Source organism: Schistocerca serialis, chromosome 3 (genome assembly GCF_023864345.2).
Source record: "Schistocerca serialis cubense isolate TAMUIC-IGC-003099 chromosome 3, iqSchSeri2.2, whole genome shotgun sequence".
NCBI lineage: Eukaryota > Metazoa > Arthropoda > Insecta > Orthoptera > Acrididae > Schistocerca > Schistocerca serialis.
In genome coordinates, this window is record NC_064640.1 from 784666222 (window position 1) to 784687703 (window position 21482).

Consider the following 21482-nt stretch of genomic DNA (forward strand, 5'->3'; position numbering starts at 1 on the left):
AGACTTCATAGTTATTCATGTGTTCATTTTTATAAAAGACATGTTTTCATTAATAATGTTTTTAGGATACGTATCCGGGACATAAATGAAGCTCTTAAGGAGTTGGGACGGATGTGCATGACACATCTGAAGACCGACAAACCACAGACAAAATTGGGCATCCTCAATATGGCAGTTGAAGTGATAATGAATCTTGAGCAGCAAGTACGAGGTATGATGTTGTCATTAGTGTAGAGGAAGCTGTTTGCTGTTGAATGTGGATGCAAGCAGTGCTTCAGTGGAAAAAATGACTAAACTTTGTTTATAATGTGCTGACAGTGTAAAAGCAGAGTAGTTTAGGCAACAGAGGTAGTAAGTCGCCACATTCGTTGTCATGTATTCCTGTAATGTTTCAGAGGTGCAACACATTTTACTAGAGAAGTAAACTAAGTTTGACAAAATAATTACAGATCAGCAATTAAATTATGCCTACCTGTATTATATAAACAAATATTCCTGTGTGTCATTTTTAAACAATGGTCTGAAGAAAGACGATTACTCACTGTATCGAAGAAGCAGAAGATAAGCACGTGGACAAGATATTAAACATAAAACCTTGGCTTTTGAATTTGTCCCTCCACCCTGCCCACCTCTCATCCATCCCAGCAGCGAAAAACAGTGTTTTTACATTGAAGAATACTATCTGTGAAAGCCTGCATTGCATCACTGAATGCTCGGTTGTGTGTTTTTTAGTACAGTATTTAATCAGTATGGACATTCAGTCCTTGAGGTGTAGGTCTGAAAGCTCTTGAAAGTATCCACTTGCCACTGCTATGAGAACATTTTCCACACAAGTGACTTAATCATTCACCCTCCACCCCCCACCACCCTTTTCCTCGTTTACTTTCATCTATGCTACTTGTGATATGGCTTGACGCCCCAAGCAGCCAAGTCCTGTGTAGAAATCTTACAGTTGTTTCCCTGGTGCCCCTCACAGCTTGGCCCTGGATATAAATACTTCATTTGATTCAACAAATTTTGTGGCCATAAATGTCTTCAGATATGGTAACAGATGGAATTCAGAGGGTGTCAAATTCAGCAAATTTGGCTGATGTTCAAACAATTCCTACTAGAAATGCCTCTGTTTTCCCATTGTCTTGGTAGTTTTTGGGCAACTGCATTGCCCTAATCAATAATGATCTTTTTATAAATTTTGCAGTCATATTTTTTTCACCCAGAGGATCCAAAAAACTTGCATAGTTTTAAGTTTACCTTGTTTTTCTTAAATTACTTAAGGTAAATATCAGGATGATTCCTTTTAGAATAACACAACCGATTTTCTTCCCCATCATTTCCCTATCCATGTGCCCTGTGTATAATGGTCTTGCTGTTGATGTTACCCCAGCTCCTAGTTGATTCATGAAATTATGCCACATTTTCCTCTTATTTTATTTGGCACTGCCATTAAATCCTTTGAATCCAACCCCATTTGCTCACCACAATCATTATACTCTTCCAATTTTTCCATTTCCTACAGTACATTATAGGAATACTATCCCTTTTCTGTCATCAGTTTCTTTTTTCTTGAAAAGAGTACCATTACATTATATCCATGTACTTCCAAAATCAGAGTCTTCATTAAAATCCAACATCCTTTTATACTAATGGAAAAAAGTCTACAACCATTAACATGTCAACATTCAAACCCAGAATTATAAGAAAGTTGTTTTACGGGGTTTAATAGGCACCATTATTTTGTGTTTAACAGGTGGCAACAATTATTTTAATGACTAAAATGGGCATTATCATCAATGCTCCCATTTTAGTTAAAGCATCTAACAATTTCTGACTGAAAGCATGAAGATCACTGTCACTGTCAGCTATACACTGCACTTCTTCACCTTTGCCAAAATATTAAGTACTGGCTGTCCAGTCTTTTCCCCACTATTATTGACTTCAAATTCATTGGTAAAATGTGCACAGTTTCCCATCTCAAAGCCTTCTCCATGTCTAGAGTTTGGAACATAAAAAAAGCTCATTTTTTGTAAATGAAGTGGTAGTGCGACCTCCAGCATCTTACCAGACGAAAGGAAATGTAGATGACACCAAAAGAGGGAAGAACTGTAAATAACCACTTATTTACATAAGAAATGATATGTGAATTGTTTTATAATCTACAAATAACACATATCAAACCAAAACTGTATCATTATGGATCCCACTGAAGGTACCTTAAAAGAGTGAAAAGGCAGATCTCATCTGAGTGAAGTAAAATACAGCACAGCAAGAAAAAGCAGTTTTTATTACAAAACAAATATCTCTTGTTAAAAGAAACAAAGGTTGTTTGCTGCAAGTAAGTACAAGTCCCTTCCAGTGGTGGTGACCTGCAGGCTGAAGGGCTAATTAAGAAACAATACTAACTAATCACTGATAGTCAAGGTCCACAATGGGTGAGAGGATTTAGATTTCAGCATAGCCAAAGTTAACAAACAGTATTAATTACAAGTCCAAATGTTGATATGGCATTGTAGGCCACACATCAACTGATAATGGCCCAGGACCTTGCGGTTCCTTGTTAAGATGACTGGGTGGCGTAGCTGGTGGAGGACTGCCGTATATCTTCGTGGATGCACCATACTAAACCACTGACTGTGGAAGAGCTGTTGGCCTTGGCACCTGGTCCAGTGGCTTACTCTGTGAAGACTGTCCTTTTTTTGCCTTAAATGGACTGCCTGTGGCAGAATACTCAGAACACTATTTTCAGTCACATGTCCATGCGTAATAAACTATTTCGTGTACGCCATAACCTCCAGCGGTGTATCTGAACCTTCTGGTGGCTACTGGTTTGACCTGGTTTCTGTTATACAGCTGACAGGATGGCCCCTACTTGGTACTGGGTCCTGGACAAGTGGTCGGTATATGTAGGTGCCCGGACGGGATGTATTAGCTCTCACTATTCACCCTTTTTATGTTAGTCAATTTCTCCACTAATTACAAATAAAGCACTTAAATTATCTTCTCTCTCTGAATCTCCTCAGATTCACTTCCACTAATTGGCTGTGTTCCATTGTGGTCATCCCATATCTGCATATGTCCCTTTGCCACAAATAAATCCTCCTTAACTGCCTCCAACACTTCCCTCACGTTTCCCTTCTCTAGTTCTCACAGTACTTTATTCTCTGTGCTCTTCTTTCTTCCTGATGAGATTCCTCATCTGTTTCACTGTACATGCTTTCCTGTTTGTCAGACTCTGCATCTTTTCAACCAAATAATCTAACAAATTATCTGTGCTACAGTGTTCACTTTACCAGCTTCTATTTAAAACTCCTCCAAGCCACCATTAAATGTTCATATTTTAACTTTATTAATCTCATTTACATCCATTGTATCCTTTCAGTTCTCCATTTTGAAATTCCAAATCCTTGTGTTTGTATACAAAAGGAGTAGCTAGTGGGTTCAGACTACTATTACTCATGCTGTAAATGCTAGAAACTTGTAATTTCCTGTACTCTGTCTCATTTCCAACTCCTACCCATATCTGCTGCCTGTTATGTAGATCATTGTTGCCACATATTTATAAGCACTGTCTATACACAGTGCCTTGCACTCTGTTAGTTTTTCGATTTGCCGTAGCGTTGTACCAGTTCCTTACTCCTCTTCCACTCTTTTTTCAGACCGTGCCCATTCTGTTTATGTCAACATTTTTACAGTTTAAACATTCCCCTGGGACCTAAAATTTCTGTTGGCCTGTTCGACTTCCTCCATTACCTTTCCAACCCTTCTCACATAACCAATAAATTTATTAATGTCATCTGTGGGACCAACAATCAGTTTGTGATGCCAATCCGTAGGCAACTTTCAATCAAACCCGATGATATGTTCCTCAGGTTCCAGTTTATTTGTTGAATACAACAGATTCATGACCCACTTCAAAGTGAATCTCTTTACACTCTTTTTTTTTGAATTAAATTTCCTGCCCACCCCAATATTCTTCAAGAAAATCTTCCTTAAATATTTGTAGTGTATTGTACCGCTCTGTAGCTGTCACTCATCCTATTCTGGCTTCACCCAAAAGTTTTGACATAATGAAAGTGATTGTTTCATCACTCCATAATGTATGCAACACATTTTCAAAATCATTCCATTGTTCCTTTGGATGTAAACTTCCAGACAGATCAAAAGTAAAAATTTTCCTTTTGTAATGTAAGCTACTTCAGATGATTTAGTCACCAAATTACATTCCACACTGTTAGTGCCAATTCTGATGTTATTTTCTGTGTTACACAATCTGTTATGATGCTTCTGCAGTTTACTTTCTAAATTCTCACTATGCTTAGTGAGCTGATTCTACTGTTTCACCATTGTCACACATATCCTTTACACATTGTAAACAGTTTTAACTTTCAGTATTAATCTTAGTATGCAATGAAATATATTCATTTTCGCAAATAAATTCAACTGCAGCAACTTTCTGCCAGACTTTATGTAGATTTTCTTTTACCTGATCTATACTTTATTGCTTCCAATAGTCATCCTCCTAATTACCTCCCTTAACTTACTTTTCACACTTTCTGTGGATTGTTTATGTTTTCTGTCAACTTGCCTTCACAGTAGCTTGAAAAGTATAGATGTAGATATACACAATATGTAGAGTTACAAATGCTGGATGGTGATTTTAAACTGGTAATGGTTACTGCTGAGTCCACACAGGTTGGCATGTTTTTGTTTCTGACAAGCTCATACCTCAATTTTGCAATAATTACATGAAGTTTTCAAGCAGTTAGTTCTGCATTCCAGTAACACTGTCCAGCAACTCATTCCTGCAAGTTCGTAACAGCGGGTGCAGTGTTGTCTGCCAGAAACAAACTAAATTCTTCATGTATTTAAATGAAAAAATGGGTGAGAAGTTATCATTTTAATTTTACCTTTTTGTTTGCATCCTGCTTTGTGAAAATTGTACATAATGTTGATGCTGCATGGCAGGTAGTGTGAGCCCAGTATCTTAGGTGCATAATACTTTATGGGGGGTATTAATGGTATTTTTGAAGATGGACTGTTGCTGACGCACAATCGTCACTTGAAGAAGAAAACGACGAATCCTCTTCTCCACCAGACCTCTCACAATCCGATTCACTTTCTGCAAATCCTGCAAATTCATCTTCACTTTCACTACTTATCATATTATTGCCTAAATCACTCGTATCGAACCGCAACTTCTTACTTGACGATGCAGTGCTGCCGCGAAATACTCGGTAAATAAACAACACCAGAGAAGTTTATTTTACTTGAAATATCACACTGACAATCGAAAAGAAGATCGATATGCTGTGCCTTCGACCTTCCTTCTGCGTCTTGGCTAGGAAATACTAACAGCTTTGCCTTCAAGTGCGGAAAAAATGAATGAGAAGGGCATCATGATCAGATTGTTACTGGCATTTTTTGCCGAAAATCTGTATCACGATCAGATCGTATTTGGCAGTAAAATGGTTAAACAGTGAAATGTCAGTTGGTGCAGCACTGTGTATGAAATATAGAGAGAGATCTGACTGCAGCTGCTGACCAATGTATGGATTTCAGTTGTTATGAAAGTTTAAATCAGCTTCTCATAAACTTATAGTGTACCAGGAAGAGTTATTAGCTGTATTCTAATCTGTATGCATTGGTCTTTAGTGTTATCCTTTTTACTGGGGTCCATGAAATCAAAATGAAGGCAGACTGCAAAAGCAAGGTGCTATTTCTAGATGCTCTTTCTTCTGCTAATGGTGAATATCAGGGTAAAAGCCAAAGTTGGAGTCTCTGTGTTAGGAGAAATCACCTGTTTTATTGGAATGTGTGGATGAATGGCTAGTGTCCAATGAAATTAAACTGTGAAGAGTTGACTTTATTGTTTGCTAAGGCAGAGTAAATTAAAATATTATTAAGAGTTTCATTTTTATCCTGGCCTTCCCTGTGCAACAATTGTGTTATGTTTTACTAACAATTGTCATTTAATTAATTTTAAATAGTGTAAAGCAGTAGCCATTTTCCTGGTAACAGTGGTAATGTTTGTTTGGCTTTACCATTAATAAGTGAATATGCTCCAGAAAATGATATTTAGCACTTACAGCATTTAATTTTGTCCAGAACGAAATCTGAATCCCAAGGCTGCATGTCTGAAAAGAAGAGAAGAAGAAAAGGCTGAGGATGGGCCCAAGCTGTCGAGTCACCATTTGGGTCATCCCGGACCCCATTTAACGCAGACATCATTCCCTACTATGCCTGTGAGTACAGACCCATGTTTTTAAGTCTTTAAGTCTTTTCTTGACTGAAAACTTAAAACAGTTTAACAGAACTGGTCATATTATTTTTCTCATATTCTGTTAGCAGTGCCAGACAGAGGTATAGGAATGATTGAAATTCTATGTAGATTACGTGGTTAGAATAATGATTGTCTTTCTCCCCCCACCTGACATCACCCCGAGTCTTACTCAGCATGTTCATTTTCTGTTCACCTTACCAGTTTTGAGAACTTATGCAGTACACTTAATAAGTTACTCATGAAGATACAGTGTCTCTAGCCTTTCATTTGTGGAAATACTAGTGCTGTAGGCAGCTCTACAACTCATCCATGATACTACTAACAGAGTCTTGAATGACAACACCATCACATGTATTACTGGTTGCCCCTTTCCACATCCCATTCATCCTTTCTCCCACTTAATGCTACTCTCTATTCTTGTGGTCATAGAGAAACAATTTTTTAAAAATACATTTCACATTTATTTTTATCTTTTAGGCAGCATTCCACTTGTCTTTTTCTATTCTTCTCCCTTGCTCTGTCATCAGCTCCTTGGTGACATAATGTAGTGCTCATTGTACTATCTGCATTATGCTGCTTTTCCAGTATTATGATCTTCTGTTCATTAAACATATCATGGATTTTCCACTTCCATTAGTTATCAGCTGTAAAGACGTTCATAATATATATATTGTGTGTTTGTGTGTGTGTGTGTGTGTGTGTGTGTGTGTGTGTGTGTGTGTATGTGTGTGAATAATGATGAGACTAACAGTTATACATATTATTTCAGGGCCCACCTCTACCACACAACCCAACCCAGCCGCAGTAGCAGAGGTGGATGCTGAAGGGTTTGCACTATGATTTTGGTTGAAGCACATCTCTTTCACAAGTTATGATATGTGAATTTTTTCTGAAGCTGTCAGAGTGAGATGGTGCTCAGTCTTTGTGAATTACGTGTGCAAACTGAAAAAGCTTCATGTTTAGTTTAATAAATGTGAAGTAATATGTGCGCAACTATCACAGAAATATACTGTATTAACCTCCATATCATTGGTTGGAAGACAGCTAAAATCGTTTATTGAACCTGAAAAAGAGTAGTAGTTTTTAAAAGACTTTGTGATGGTCCTAATTAAAGAAAAGAGAAGACTTTTGAAGACTTAAGACACTATGAGCAGTAACCTGCAGTTGCAGAGCAGTGCTTTGCATGCTTTATTTTTTAAGAAAAGTGATGGATGACATGCATCTCTATGTTTGTATGTGTATGTAAAGCATACAGCCAAACACCCTTTTGTGGATGTAGGTACCCCGAGTGAAAGCAGTTATATTAAGGCCAGTAAGCAAGTCATAGCAAGACCAGAACATTTTCCATCAGGCATGTAACATTTGTTATGTACCAGTAATTATGACCAAACACATGAGATTTGTTTGCCTATATATTTTTTTTATTTTTTCCATTACATGAATAATTGCTGATATGCTAGTACTTGTTCAGTAAGATGAACATTCACAGTGCAACATAGGGCCCAGACAGATGTAGACAGCTTTGCCTTATCGGTAAATATACAGTTGTAGACATAGAGCAGAGCGTGAACATGTGTGTGCTAAAATTTTGTTACATATAAAATACACTGAAGTAGTGATATTTATGAATTAAATAGTTTTATTCTTTTTGACTAAGTTAAATATTGTGCATTACTTTTGCTAAATAGTATTATTATTATTATTATATTACTATTATTATTATTATTATTATTATTATTATTATTGTATCATCACTGTTATCATAGTAGAAGTGTCAACCTTTCTTTATATGAATCGGAAGTTCACCAGAGTGTGTTTCTACAAAATACATAATGCAACAAATGTCTGCTTCTCGGTGACAGTATTTTGTTTTAAAATTTTGTTCTTAAAAGATGTGGAATTTGTACACTTTTGTGGGTAGTGCAGAATTTTGGTAATGTCAGCATGTATAGGAGAAGAAGTAGTACAGAGATTACTCATCAGAGTTGTGATCAGAAACAGCCAGTCCTCATCACTAGTGCCATACTGTGGAAAACTTCCTGTGGAGTTACATTGAAAGTATTTTTATGTATAACTTCTGTACAGGATATGCTCGTTTTATGATGATATGCAATTTCATTTATGGACTTGGGAGACTTAATATCCACCATTTTTTTAATTATGTAAGTCATTTAATACTCATATTTTTTATGAACTAAGAGTTTTAAAGCAGTGATGATGATTACTTCTTTTTCTTCCTGTTTGTCTATTCTTTCTTTCTTTCTTTCTTTTTTTGTGTATCAGGACTGCTGTATAAATTTTGTCACTCATCTAATTTTTTAATGATTTTGAACTGTAGTACTTGTGATTAGATGAATGAATTTTACAGCAGTGCAACCTGTTTGCTGAATGTTTGAGCAGTGGCCATATTTGCAGTGGAGAAGTTCATTAGTTGCAGAGCACAGCAGGGACAGAGACTTCAAAGTCTGTACCAATGTTATAAAACTGAAACAGATCCTCACAAGTAATGTCTGGAGCCAAAGGAACGTGGCAACTGAAGTACATTCTTCTGTAATGTGGGCTGTGGATATGCTGACCATGTCCCTCCTATAGTAGTGGCTAAATTAAGTAAATAAATGTTGTAGTAGAGAGTAGAAAAGAGCCAGGAAGTATGTGCCATATGTCCAGTGCGAGGGACAGTCTGAATGAAAACTAAGTTGGATTGTGGATGCTATACACGCTAGTCCAACGTAAGTGGTGACAAAGGCTGGATGCTGGATAAGACTTCCGATTATTGTTCCTAAAATCATGACCCTTTCATTCAGAATGTGTTATGTGTTGTCTCTGCATGTCAAGTAAAATCTGCACAATGATAGAAAATTATTACGATATATTTTTCTTATCTTTTTTGGTTAATTAGGCAACAATGTATAAAGAGGTAAAGTTGGACATTTACTGTCAAAGCCATTGAGAGTAGATGGAATACAGTGTATGCTGGAGGAATGTCATATGCCACAGAATGCTCAAAAAGTTCATATATAATACAAAAAATAGGAACTGAATATTAAAAAGCCACATTCCTTAAAAGTGAATATGAAAATAGAGGCTACAGATCTGCTCAGCAACAGATCTGCTCAGAAAGGAATCTGAACCTTGAGCTTTGGGAAGCAAACCCTCTTCCACAGGAAAAGGAAGTAAGTTTGAGACATTAACTACAGTATACAGAAGATTCATCCGCTCGAGGGTGAGGTACAAGGGTCGTATAGTAACCGTAGGAAGACCAGAAAGAATGCAGGTGATAGCAAGAAGGTCCTCATGGTTGTTGTTGAAATTTGACTTGTTCTTACCTGTACATTTTGTGTTAACTTATTCATGCCTTTGTCAGAATCTTACTTCTACATCTTCATTATTTCATCTGTGTACCTCAAAAGTAAAGAAGTTTCATTTTCCAAAGCTCAAGATTTGATAAAGTAGATATCGGCATTAGTAAGTAGAAGTTCTGTGAAGACTATTTTTCTGTTGTAACTGAAATAACTGAGTTGCATATTGGGATGGGACCCTTGTGTTTTTTATTCTACATAATCAATCTGATATGTAATTTGGTTTTGGAAACCTGCAGATTGGTATGAAATCAGATCTCCAACAATGAAATCAGATCTCCAACATGTTCTTAACATGTGACTTCTGAAACAGATCCTCACAAGTAATGTCTGGAGCCAAAGGAACGTGGCAACTGAAGTACATTCTTCTGTAATGTGGGCTGTGGATATGCTGACCATGTCCCTCCTATAGTAGTGGCTAAATCAAGTAAATAAATGTTGTAGTAGAGAGTAGAAAAGAGCCAGGAAGACAAGAACTGTCCATGAACGATGTATAGAACATGAAAGATACACCCGTCTGCGGCAACCGTCAAAATCAGCAGTAGCAGAGCACTGTATTTCATTGGGGCATTCAATGGAATACAATGGAACAAAAATTTTAGCCCCGGTTTCCGGTTTTTGGGATTCCGTAATCAAGGAATCAGTGGAAATACATCTTGCCAATAATCTTATAAATCATGACAACGGCTTTCAGCTGGATAAAAATTGGAATCCTGTTATTAAAATTATACAATCACAGCGGAATCGAAAGTGTCATTCGATACTCAATGACTAGATGAACCTTTATTTTCACCACCGAGGGCAGCACGTACAACTCGGCTATGCTGCGCATGTCAACACCTGACGCATGCGCTGTAGGATGCCAGTACATTTCGCATGCGCGAGATTCGGCATAAATACCGCGACTGCACCTGGGCTCTTCAGTAGTTGTGTACTCACCTGATGATGGCCGGACGTCTCTGGGCTGAAATATCGTGGCAGAATGTCGACGGGATCCGGCTGCATACCCGGAAATTATTAGAAGATGTTCTTAACATGTTTTGCAAGTTTTTCATTTTTTATTTTTGTATTTAATTGTTCCCTCTATAATTAGCTTCATATTGGGTGATTATGGCTCTTTATTATTTGTTTATCGTAGAATCTCTCTTCCATAACTCACTGGCAACAGTTGAAATTAGAAGCAAAACATGCAGTATGTCAGTGATATTTTGTTTACTCTTTCAATAGCTAACACCATGGCAGCACTGAAATATGTAGCAAACTTCAACAGAAAGGTTGCTCAAGGTCTCTGAAAAGTCTCTTTCCACTCAGCCTAAATGAGAGGAATTGTTTCTCATGTTACAGTATCATTTTCTTTAACTGATTCCTGTCATTCTTCTCCTTCAGGTTTCTCATCACAACTGAATCTGCACTCATGCACCATTTCTGCAGATACATTTGTTTATTTTCCTAAATTCGTGATTCCATCCAAGAGTTTCAATATCGTTTCCCTCATTACAGTTATCAGCTCAAGAGTTTCTCTCTCTCTCTCTCTCTCTCTCTGTGTGTGTGTGTGTGTGTGTGTGTGTGTGTGTGTGTGTGTGTTTGGCAGGTGGGCATGCGCATGACCTCTTGAGGACACGCAGTCCTGTGTATAATTGTGTAATTATTGTAATTTAGTTTACTATGACATTTCAGGGTTTGTGTAAAACTTGCAAAGCTCTGCTTCATTATCATGGGTGGAGAAAGGAAGTGGCCAACCAGTTCCATTAGGATATAGGTCATTTAAGTGGCACCTGTGGCACAATACTTAAGCCAATGCTTGACTCATGGGAACAGATGATTGCTGAATTAGAGAAATAAAAGTGAGGATGAACAGAAAATGAGGAAGACTTTTAGTTGTTGCATTTAGCAACTTGCAGCTCAAACTCGATGGTCATGTACTCTACTTTCCTTAAATGTATTCGTATGGAAGATAGACCATGTCACTACTGCATCACAGAAGGTTGGTTGTATTGTAATCTACCAGATACATTGTTGCTTAGCACTTGGAATAATTTTGTCGCAAATCTTTAATTGAAAGTTTTGTAAATGATTGTATAGTTTTTGAGTTGTACTCTATGGGAAATGTACTTACCTGAAATTTAAACCTCTCACTGTCTTTATACCATTCATTACCAATAAGAAAGTGATTAATGTACATACATGTTAGGGGTTCGAAAATCCTTTGTGTTTTATGATGTAGAGTATGATTTAAAGGAAGAGGTTGGTCAATGGAAAAAAATCTAAATTTATCTTAGTGTGATTTCAATGTGTTAGTTGTAAACAAAGCAAGGACTGTGGGGATAATCAGATTAATTAACAATCATTGAAGTGTAATACCTATTAGTTTTGGAATTGAGATTACTGGTTCTATATATAATGTTTCTACTAAGATGAGGCTTGTTAATCCAGGAGCTTCAACACTTACATGAGTGGTACTTTCTCCCTTTCTTGTTTGGGGGAACATTGGCATTGTAAACAATTCTCCAATTTACTGTATGGATATCTTTCAAGGCCTGTTACTTATTTACTGGCTCTTGTGCCATTTTTAGATTTCCCGGTGAGTAATTTTTCTTTATTTGAGTAGGCATTTAACTTTTTTAAATGTAATTTTATATTTTCTGTTCGGGTTGTGACTGGTACTTTAAAGGGAAGCAGTGACAGCAAATCAGAAATTTGTACATTTCTGACATAAAGTGGTTTACTTGATTTGACAGCAAGTTAGTAGTAATTTATTGTAAAGTGTGTTGCTTGCTGTAATATTCATGCAGTGACATTACATATGTCTTTGAGAGTAAAGCCTGAAATACAGCATCAACACATGGGAGTAAAATATATGGTTTATGTGTTTTTCCTCATTTAAAACAAAAGTTGTGAAAGCTCTACTGGAATATTCATTGTTTGTAATTGTGCAGTAATAGGATTGCTATTTGAAAATATCTTAATGGCAGTTCTGACAGTGTTGTTATCACCATCAGAATTTAGATATATCTTCCTATTAAGGATAGCTGTGCATATTTTTTGCTTTTCTGGATTTGAGACCCATTACACAAGAGATACACTTCAAAATATGATAAATTGTTACTTTCGAGATAACATGAAATACCATTACTTAACCTTATGATTGTTCTGAATACAGATTTGTAAGAATGAAGTAAATATTTCTTAAAACATGTTTTTATAAATTAAATTTCTTTCAAACCCCAATGTGCATCTCAGTTTGTGACATGAAACTTGGAATCCTGTGACCATTTTTAGCTCCTGGCAGCTGCAATGTTTGTGTTGTCAACATTTCATACACCAATTAACAAGAGAACCCGTATGAAAATACCTCTGATAAGAGTATTATTTCAACAGAAAAATGACATGGGCTGCATGGATTGTGTAGCATGTTAACACGTATTTTGAGCAATAGTTTGCAACTTTCACAGAATTGATGGACGTTCAATTTGTGCAAGATACTAGCATATTTTATTTGTAGTTTCTTGTCAGTAATGTCTGACTACACAGTTCATCACAAGAGATGCTCCTTGTTTGTATGGTGTTGCCTCAGACAGTTTGGCATGGCTGGTTATTTGTTTTTCTGTTCCTCAGTGGTGCTCATATATGCTCTAAATTATCCATTCCACATCATTATAGCATTCCAGAATACATACTGGTACATTACAAGGTTGTTCAATGTACCTTTTAGAGAGGCTATGACAGATCTCCATAATTATATGTATGAGCAGAAAGTGTTCAAATATTAATTCATATTATCTTCAGTTTTATAGAAAAACGTGGAAGAATACAGCACAAAAAGTTTGAAATGAAAGATAGGGGGAGCTCCAGTTTCACAATTGGATGCACAGTTGTTGAATAGTTAGCAATTTTGTAATGGTACAATTGTACATGTGAAGTGTGATCAGATACTATCATTAAATTAACAAGATATGTCTGTATTTACTGCTGCAAATAATCATACAGCATAATTCAATAAAAACATTGCTCCATGCACAGCCCATGAAAGGAATACTGTACAGCACAGTTAGAAAAAAAGAGATTTGTTGTTTATTTTAGTGCATTACTTTCTGAAACCAGATAAACCTCTTCATATTTCATATGATAACATACAAACATTCTAAAATCTTGTAAAGTTACAACAAAAATTATAATTTTTGTAAATCGTTTTTGAGAGGTTGTTCTGCCCAGTCCTTAACCTTGATTACCGCATAAAGACAAATGAATAAAACAGAAAATAAATATTCAATTTTTTGATATTTTTGATGCCAGTTCTTCATTTTACTAATCTGTGAAGATTGTTGAATATTACTTGGAGCTCTCTGAAGATTTAAGAAAGCCGTTATGATGAAAATTTTCAATATTTTGAAAGCAAATGAACAAACTGTACAGTATTCACATTTCTGGAACATATTGAATCTTTTCATACAGCAGCCTGAAATTATCTTTTTTAAAAAAAAAAAAAAAAAAAAAAAAAAAAAAAAAAGGTTTCTGTGCTTGAGAAAGAATTAAACCCACATTCTCTTGTAAATATAACTACTTCTTTTCCTCTCTCTGTCGAGTAGTGTGTACAGAAGCCCAAATGTGACTTAAAAACCTCTTTAATATACTATGCAAATTATGCTGAACTCACTTTTTAATCATCAAATAAATTGGCACAACATATTTTGGTAGCATACTTCTATCCTTGATTGTCTACATGGACTTAGTTCCTTGTACATTTTTAGTTTAAGAAACATGTTCTAGCTGCAATTATTACATAAATGTCAAACACCAAAAACTTAATATTTCAGAAAAATCTATGCCATAACAAATTATTTGAACAGAAGAAACATGCTATGCCAAAACATGCTATGCCGATTGCTGTGCAAATAAAAAGTAATTGATGTAGAAAGACTGCTGTTTCAGAGAACTATGACATTGCTTAATGCTGCATGATTATTTGCCAATACTGGGAAAGGTAGCCTGTCATCAAAGAAGTTTGATCATTTCATCCAGTAATTTGATACAAATTTGATACAATATTGAAGAATCTGGTTAGTGCCCAGCCACTTCCTGTTTGAATTTTCAATTTTCATTCTTCTTCTGCTATTTTAATTCTGTTGTAAATTAATAAATATAATCTACCAAGTCAATTATAACTTGTGCAGGCTTTTTTCTTAAACATTGTGATACTGAAATAATTTTCATGTGTTTGAAAATAACTTTAAATTCATGTAAATTTTACTGTTAGTGGAGTTCGTGAAACTGTTTACTGATTATGGAAATTAAAGAGTCTTAACTTGATGTTTGCTAACTGAGAAAGTATATTTACTTTTGGTGGAACAAAGAAATAAAAATATCCAGTACTGTTATACAATGAAGTGTTGAGAGTATTACTGACAAACTGATATGAGAGACAGCACATGACATATTTGTTGTAGGTACTTTCATTGCATCTTTGTAGAAAAATATTAGAGCAAATTAGAGTCAGAACTTTTTCTATCACTATATTGCAGTTGAGTTAACAGCTGCATGTAGTTCAGAAATTTGAATCCACTGGCTGCATAACAGAAATAAGTATATGATGGTGTGCATGCACTGCTGAATATTCCTCCTCCCCCCCCATCCCCGTATTTTAATATTCCAAAAATTATTCTTTCTCTTATAAAGGTATTAAAACAAACTTTATCCTTTTTTAATTTTATTTATTCAGAAGGTGATTTTCACTATCAGAAGCTCAGATAATAAACAGCTATTCCGAAGTTTGTATTAGGTCAGCTACTGACAATGTCTCTCTGACATTCATTTGGTGACTACAAAATTAAGTCATCCATTGCAGTTTGATGTGCGCTCATGAGTCACACATTTGTGAAAATATATTCCGAAGAGTAGTGTAAGATCATTACATGAGTAAGTGTCAGCACAAGGTGAATTTGTGCATTTATATGTAGGTTATTTTCCAGTTTTATTTTTATGTGTGTAATTTTTGTAATGTAAGCTAGAACAAGTTTAGTTGTTGTTTACAGACTTTTGTTGGTACCAGGGGCAATGAATTTGACACTGCCGATTGTTTAATGTATGTTTCAAAAATACCGTGTATTGTATTCCAGATGAAATCTGCGGTGTATCCTGAAAGGATTTTACTGCAGTGAAATCTCAGTGATTGGTTGATTTATCTGTAATTTCTTTCACTACATTGGAATGTGGAATTCAGAAAATTGATTACAAAGATAAACCATATCTATTTTATTTGCATTTAGAGACTTGTGAACATTTTCAGATAGAAGAAATGTGTGGGTGGTTTTTTTTTAATGCAGATATGTTACAGTGCTTATCTGCTTATGTTCCATCTTCTTATGTAAAAAAAAGTTTGGACTGTATATTTTAAAGTATTTTATTTTCTCTCTGACAAAAATTTTTGCTGTACCTCAGTTTTGGTCATACTGAATGAAACATCACAGGGCCAAAATAATTCTCATAATCAGCACACACCGTATAAATGCAACTCTACTGCAGAAACTAAGGGACTGACAAAATAATTAAGTAAATTATTCATTTTGCACATGTGTGTGTGTTTTTTTTTCTAATCTGCATAAAATAGCACCCAGTCCAGTACTGTCATAAGAACACCAATGCAGTTTAGTAATCCAGATATTTGTTTAAAAAAGCTACATTTTTGCATCACTATTCTATGTAATAGAATACCAAATTTATGTTACTATATTTTTAAGTGCATTCAAAATGTGCTGCTGTATATTTGCTGTTGTTATTTAGGGCATATTTATGTAACATAGCTGTAACTGCTGTAATTGGTGCATTTTATAACACTATTGGTATTCTAGGAAAGTTACAATATTGTAATTATTCCATCTAGACTACAAATTTTTAAATATTTTATATGACAATATTTTAAGCCAGTCCCTGAATGTGATAGCTTTATGAGATTTCACTGTATTGTAAACATTAAGTACTTCACTCCAGCAAATGGAAATGGTATGTAATATTATTCCATGACAATTTATAAGGTATTTATTTTGTTATTGTTACAGTGTAACCGTCTTTTATATATTCCTCCAGAAAAATGTAATCTCAGAAGTAAAATTATATTGTTAAATTACATTTTTCAGTGTATCATTAATGTAAAGAGCATATAATTTTTGTAACTTAAATTTTATCAAAATATTTTATTTAGATAATTGCTGGTACAAAATATGATGGAGTTCAAGTTAAATATATTAATGGATTTTGTGACATAGTGATGAACAGTAAGTGAGGTCATGTATCTAAGACCATGTTGACATAAAATTATGTTTCGCTTAACTACTAAACAAATTTGGTAAATTTACTAACAGATGGGAGTTCATGCATGAAGCTCAACCAGATATTTTCAGTGTATACAAAGTTTTGTAGTCAACAAAAAAGATTGGTAAAATATACAAAATACATCAATGTAGATAAAGGAAAAAGGCATTTAATTTATACTTAAAGAGGAAGTGGATGTTAATACATTCATGCTGTGTTTAAAAAGTTTGCGGATGTGAAAATAAAAGTACCTGTTTTAATACCTTTACTCATAAAGTTGTTTTCAAAGGCAATATATACTGATAATTCTTAGCACATGAAATCAGCACACTTTACTTCAACCAAGAAAATCTGAACAATTTAGGTATTTTATATTTGCCCAAATGGATCTCAAAGGTGCTGAAAACTGAGTTCGAACTCACTCATTTTGTGTGTGAATGAATCTCTTGAAGCCTTTCATAATGTAAAAGTTCAGTAAAACTTCTTTTCTCAAAAAGAATTCTTGGATTAAGTCATTGCAAAGCATACATGAAAAACGGATTAATTTATGTAGTTTAGATTTTTTGATGAATTAGTACGATATTGCAATGATTACTTCAACTATGCCAAAACTCTTCAGGATAATATTATCTCCAAAGTATCACTAAGTATTTATTACAAAAACATCTCAGAAACTGTGTGGTGGTTTGATCATATTTTAGTTGAAAATTTATTTTGTTGATTTCTAAAACAAGTCCACTGAAATCACCTTGAGCTTCCCATTGCAAAGGATAAATCATTTGCAGCAAGCTTAACTATCAGTTTTATTTTTGTAACTTTGACAGTTTCTGAAATCTGTCACATAGAATATACACCACTCTACTTAAAGTTTTAGTATTCTTCCATTCTACTCTTTTTAAAGGATTCAGTTTAGTGAGGTTTGGAGACAAATCCAATACTTGGTTCACCACATGGTATTTTACCAGATATCCAATCTGTTTGTGCTGGTACAGTCATATGTACCTACTGCAGTAATACTGGCCATATATTCATAAAAAGTGATACTATTGTTTTCACATTTAAGTTTATTGAAAGCATCGGCATATTTGAATATACTGATTTAGTTGTTTCTGGAACTTAAAAAGGGAAGTGTGTGCTAAAATGTAGACATGTCATCATTATTTATGTAATTCTGTAGTATTCAGGACAGTTCAGTGTAGTCTCAAGCAGCCACATTGCAAACTTGAAGGATGTTTAAGACCGACATATGTCACGTACATTACATTTGTTACATATTTGCAAAGTATAAGATTTCAGTTGCTTAGATGACCTTTTTATTTCAGCTGGTCCCTCACAACAAACTTTTACTAAAAAATAACAGCATATGTGTCCAAAAAATGTATGCACAAGATCTCCATGTAGCACAGGACTGCGTAGGAAATGATTCTACATTGGAATAACAATTTTATTGGTGTGTGCTTATATGTGTACATTCCACAGAACTCATTCATGTGAAAAGGATTATTTTGAAAACATAATATGTAAATCTATTTGAAATAAAATTGAGAAAAGTTTAATACATTGTTGATCTTTGGATATTCACTTGCAGAAGCAGTAACCCTCAAGAAACTTTTTCAGTTTCCCTGCATATATGGCAGAAATGATATTTCCAGATATGTAGTTATTACATTGTCTCTCTCTCTCTCTTGCTCTCTCTGTGTGCATGTATTCTGAGGAGCACTGTTGATTGTTAAACTGTGACAGGACAATCTAAGAAACTACAGTTGTTTTAATTGTGAGCTGTTCACTCTATACTTTTTCTGCTAAATGAATACACTTTTACAAAAAATATAAAAATCACACAAAGAAGCAATTAATTATATGACTTTGGAATTTGTTATCAGGCAGATTTTGACCCTTATACTGGAGCAGTTCATAGGTTGTGTATGTTTGTTATAAGAGTACCACACACATTTTGTATTCTTCCAGAAAAGTGAACACTTAACAGCAAGAATAGGCTACTCTACACCACTGGAAAAAAAATTCCATAAAATAATTCTTGGATCACATCTCAGCTCTCACATGCCCTTTATCTAAAGTGTCCCTATATGATGGTACTACAAATCTTTGTGTGTTAATGGAAAGAACTTTTTTTTAAAGATTGCTCACATTTCAGAAAACCTTTGTTCACACATTACTAGACTATGGCCGCATAGTGTACAGATCAGCTAGCCTTTTCTACTTAAAGATATTGGCCAACATGTGGGCTGGGATGGTCCACAGGGTCCTACTAAACCAGTCTCAGTATGTAGTTGTTCAGAGGCTGGTGAGCCATCTCATGTCATCCAAAAGTTCTCCTCACACTGTGGCATGCAAAGTGAGATATATGCCCAAATTTTCCATTGTTGGTACTGGACCTGAACACTCCACACAGTGGATGTTTAACAACTCCAAACAACTAAGCAATTTTCTGCCGGAGCAAAGGAATAACAAGAGGAGTGTGGTGTAACAGACATTCCTGTTCTTAAACTGAGATGCAACATATATAATTTGTGGATGGTTGTCAGGTCCAGACAAAACTTGAACTGCTCTTTTTTTTTTTTTTAAAGCTTTTAACAGCATTTTACCTGAGTACTGCAAACATGTATCAATTTATACTGATGGGCTAAGCAAGGGGTTATATCAAGAATTGTATTATTTTCCCTCATTGTATCCTTAAAACCTGCCTATCATGCTACTTTTCAGAGTACTGTGCAGAACTGTAGCTAACCAAGAAGACAATGGAGCAAATGAGATTTCAAGGTAGGTGGGGGTATTTTGTCTGTTTAGTCTCACATAGTGCTGTGTATCCAGCAGATAAGTTGGCTCATATGGCGGAGATCACTGTCCTCCTAAAAAGGCAGATACTTGGACATGTTACAATAGAGGAAAATGAGGCAGTTGAGAGAGCAGTGAAGGAAGTGTGTTACTAAAACATTATGATTTATCATAACATCTCCCTCCCACAGGCTGTAGTGTCATTGGTAACAAGGGGGGAGAAGATGGCAGGAAGTGACAAATGACAAGCAGCAGTAAATCAAGCCAACAATCTGACCATGACACACTTCCTAGTCTCAAAGGAGGGATGAAGTGGTTCTCACTCTCCTTCAGTTCAGACACTTCCTAAAGACAGTCTTTCAACAAGACAACCCTCAAAACTGCAGTCAAGCATCATCCACAGTGTGCCACTATAAGTGCTACATTGTTTGCAGCATGAGGTCAGTGATTTTCTTTGATAGTGCACATGGCATATTATGCAAGCATAATGTGTGAGAGATTCTTGAGGAGTAGCCAAGTGGTCATGCATGCTAACTGACAATTCTCTGGCTTGGGTTTAATTCCCATTGCTTACATAATTTTCTTTTTTTTAATTTAATTTAATTTTATTTTATTCCTTGAAGCATTCAATGATTAATTATAAAATCATATATTTTTAAACAGTTCAATTTATGTACTTAAAATTAATATATCTAGTTTAGTTATGCTTAATATCCTTGTAAATTGAAAGGCTATTCATTGTGTTGAAAAAGAACAAATATACAAGGAAATTTAGTACAAAAGTGTTTTCTGTAGACGATCTGCTAAAGAAGCTCTTTCTCAGTACATCCTTGATGGAGAAAGTGCGATTTAAAGGGGTATGTAGATCTGCTCCAAATGTAAGTCTAACGACAGGAGCATGTGCGTTTAGGCTCAATGATTTGGCTCAAACTCTGTGAGCAGAAGCAGGTGGACTCCCCTTTCAAGTTCCTAGAATATTTTGCCTAAGTGGAAAAAACAAAACACTCTCCAAAGGTTTACATGTAGAGTATGAGGGATTTTGAGCAGCAGTTCAGGTATTGGCATGGGAGGCCAATGGTAAAGACTATTGACTGGCAATTTGTTGGCTTGGGTTTGATTCCCACTGCTACCATAACATTTTTTTTTCATTTTCTTTAATTCCTCACAATGTTAAATGATTAATTATAAATTTTAAATACATTTAAACAGTTCAATTTATTCATATGAAATTAAAATATTCAGTTTAGTTATAATACTACCCTTGTAAGTCAATAGGCTATAGGCCACCACATAGTAACACATTGGAAAAATTTTGGATGAACCCCCACTGACATTATTGAGTATTCACTTGCCATACCACACAGTTCTTTGCAGAATGGTATATTAAAATTATCCCTAAATATAGTGCATCATTACCCCAGATTCCACAGACAATTACTTGCCAGATGGGATATATGCCCTTGGATTATTGAGAAACTTTCATTTATGCACTAGCCTCATTTTTATTACCATTATTACTTCTGACAAACTGAGGGTTATTCTCAACTGAAAAATAATTAAAGAGTGTTTCTTTACGTTTGTGTATATTCTTTCTCTGCACATTAGGAATGCTCTTGTACTTCCTTCTGCCTGTTACAACACACCGTATAATTATATCATAGCAGTACTAGCATTTTTCTTGCTGCTTCACCTGCATATGAGTTCAACACATATACTGAATGCACCTCCCCCTTCTCATCTATGTG

General features: G+C 35.2%; 1 protein-coding gene across 7 annotated transcripts in view; it reads left to right on the plus strand.

The window, feature by feature from the left end:
* LOC126470629 (transcription factor 12) overlaps positions 1–18497 on the plus strand; it is a 748727-nt gene extending 730230 nt beyond the window's left edge. For all 7 annotated transcript variants that reach the window (XM_050098596.1, XM_050098600.1, XM_050098601.1 and 4 more), the window contains 3 exons: positions 66–211; positions 6103–6239; positions 7047–18497. In XM_050098596.1, the coding sequence (XP_049954553.1) occupies positions 66–211; positions 6103–6239; positions 7047–7085 (322 nt within the window). In that variant the 3' untranslated portion in view covers positions 7086–18497. The remainder of the gene's footprint in view (positions 1–65; positions 212–6102; positions 6240–7046) is intronic.
* Positions 18498–21482: the final 2985 nt, after the last annotated feature.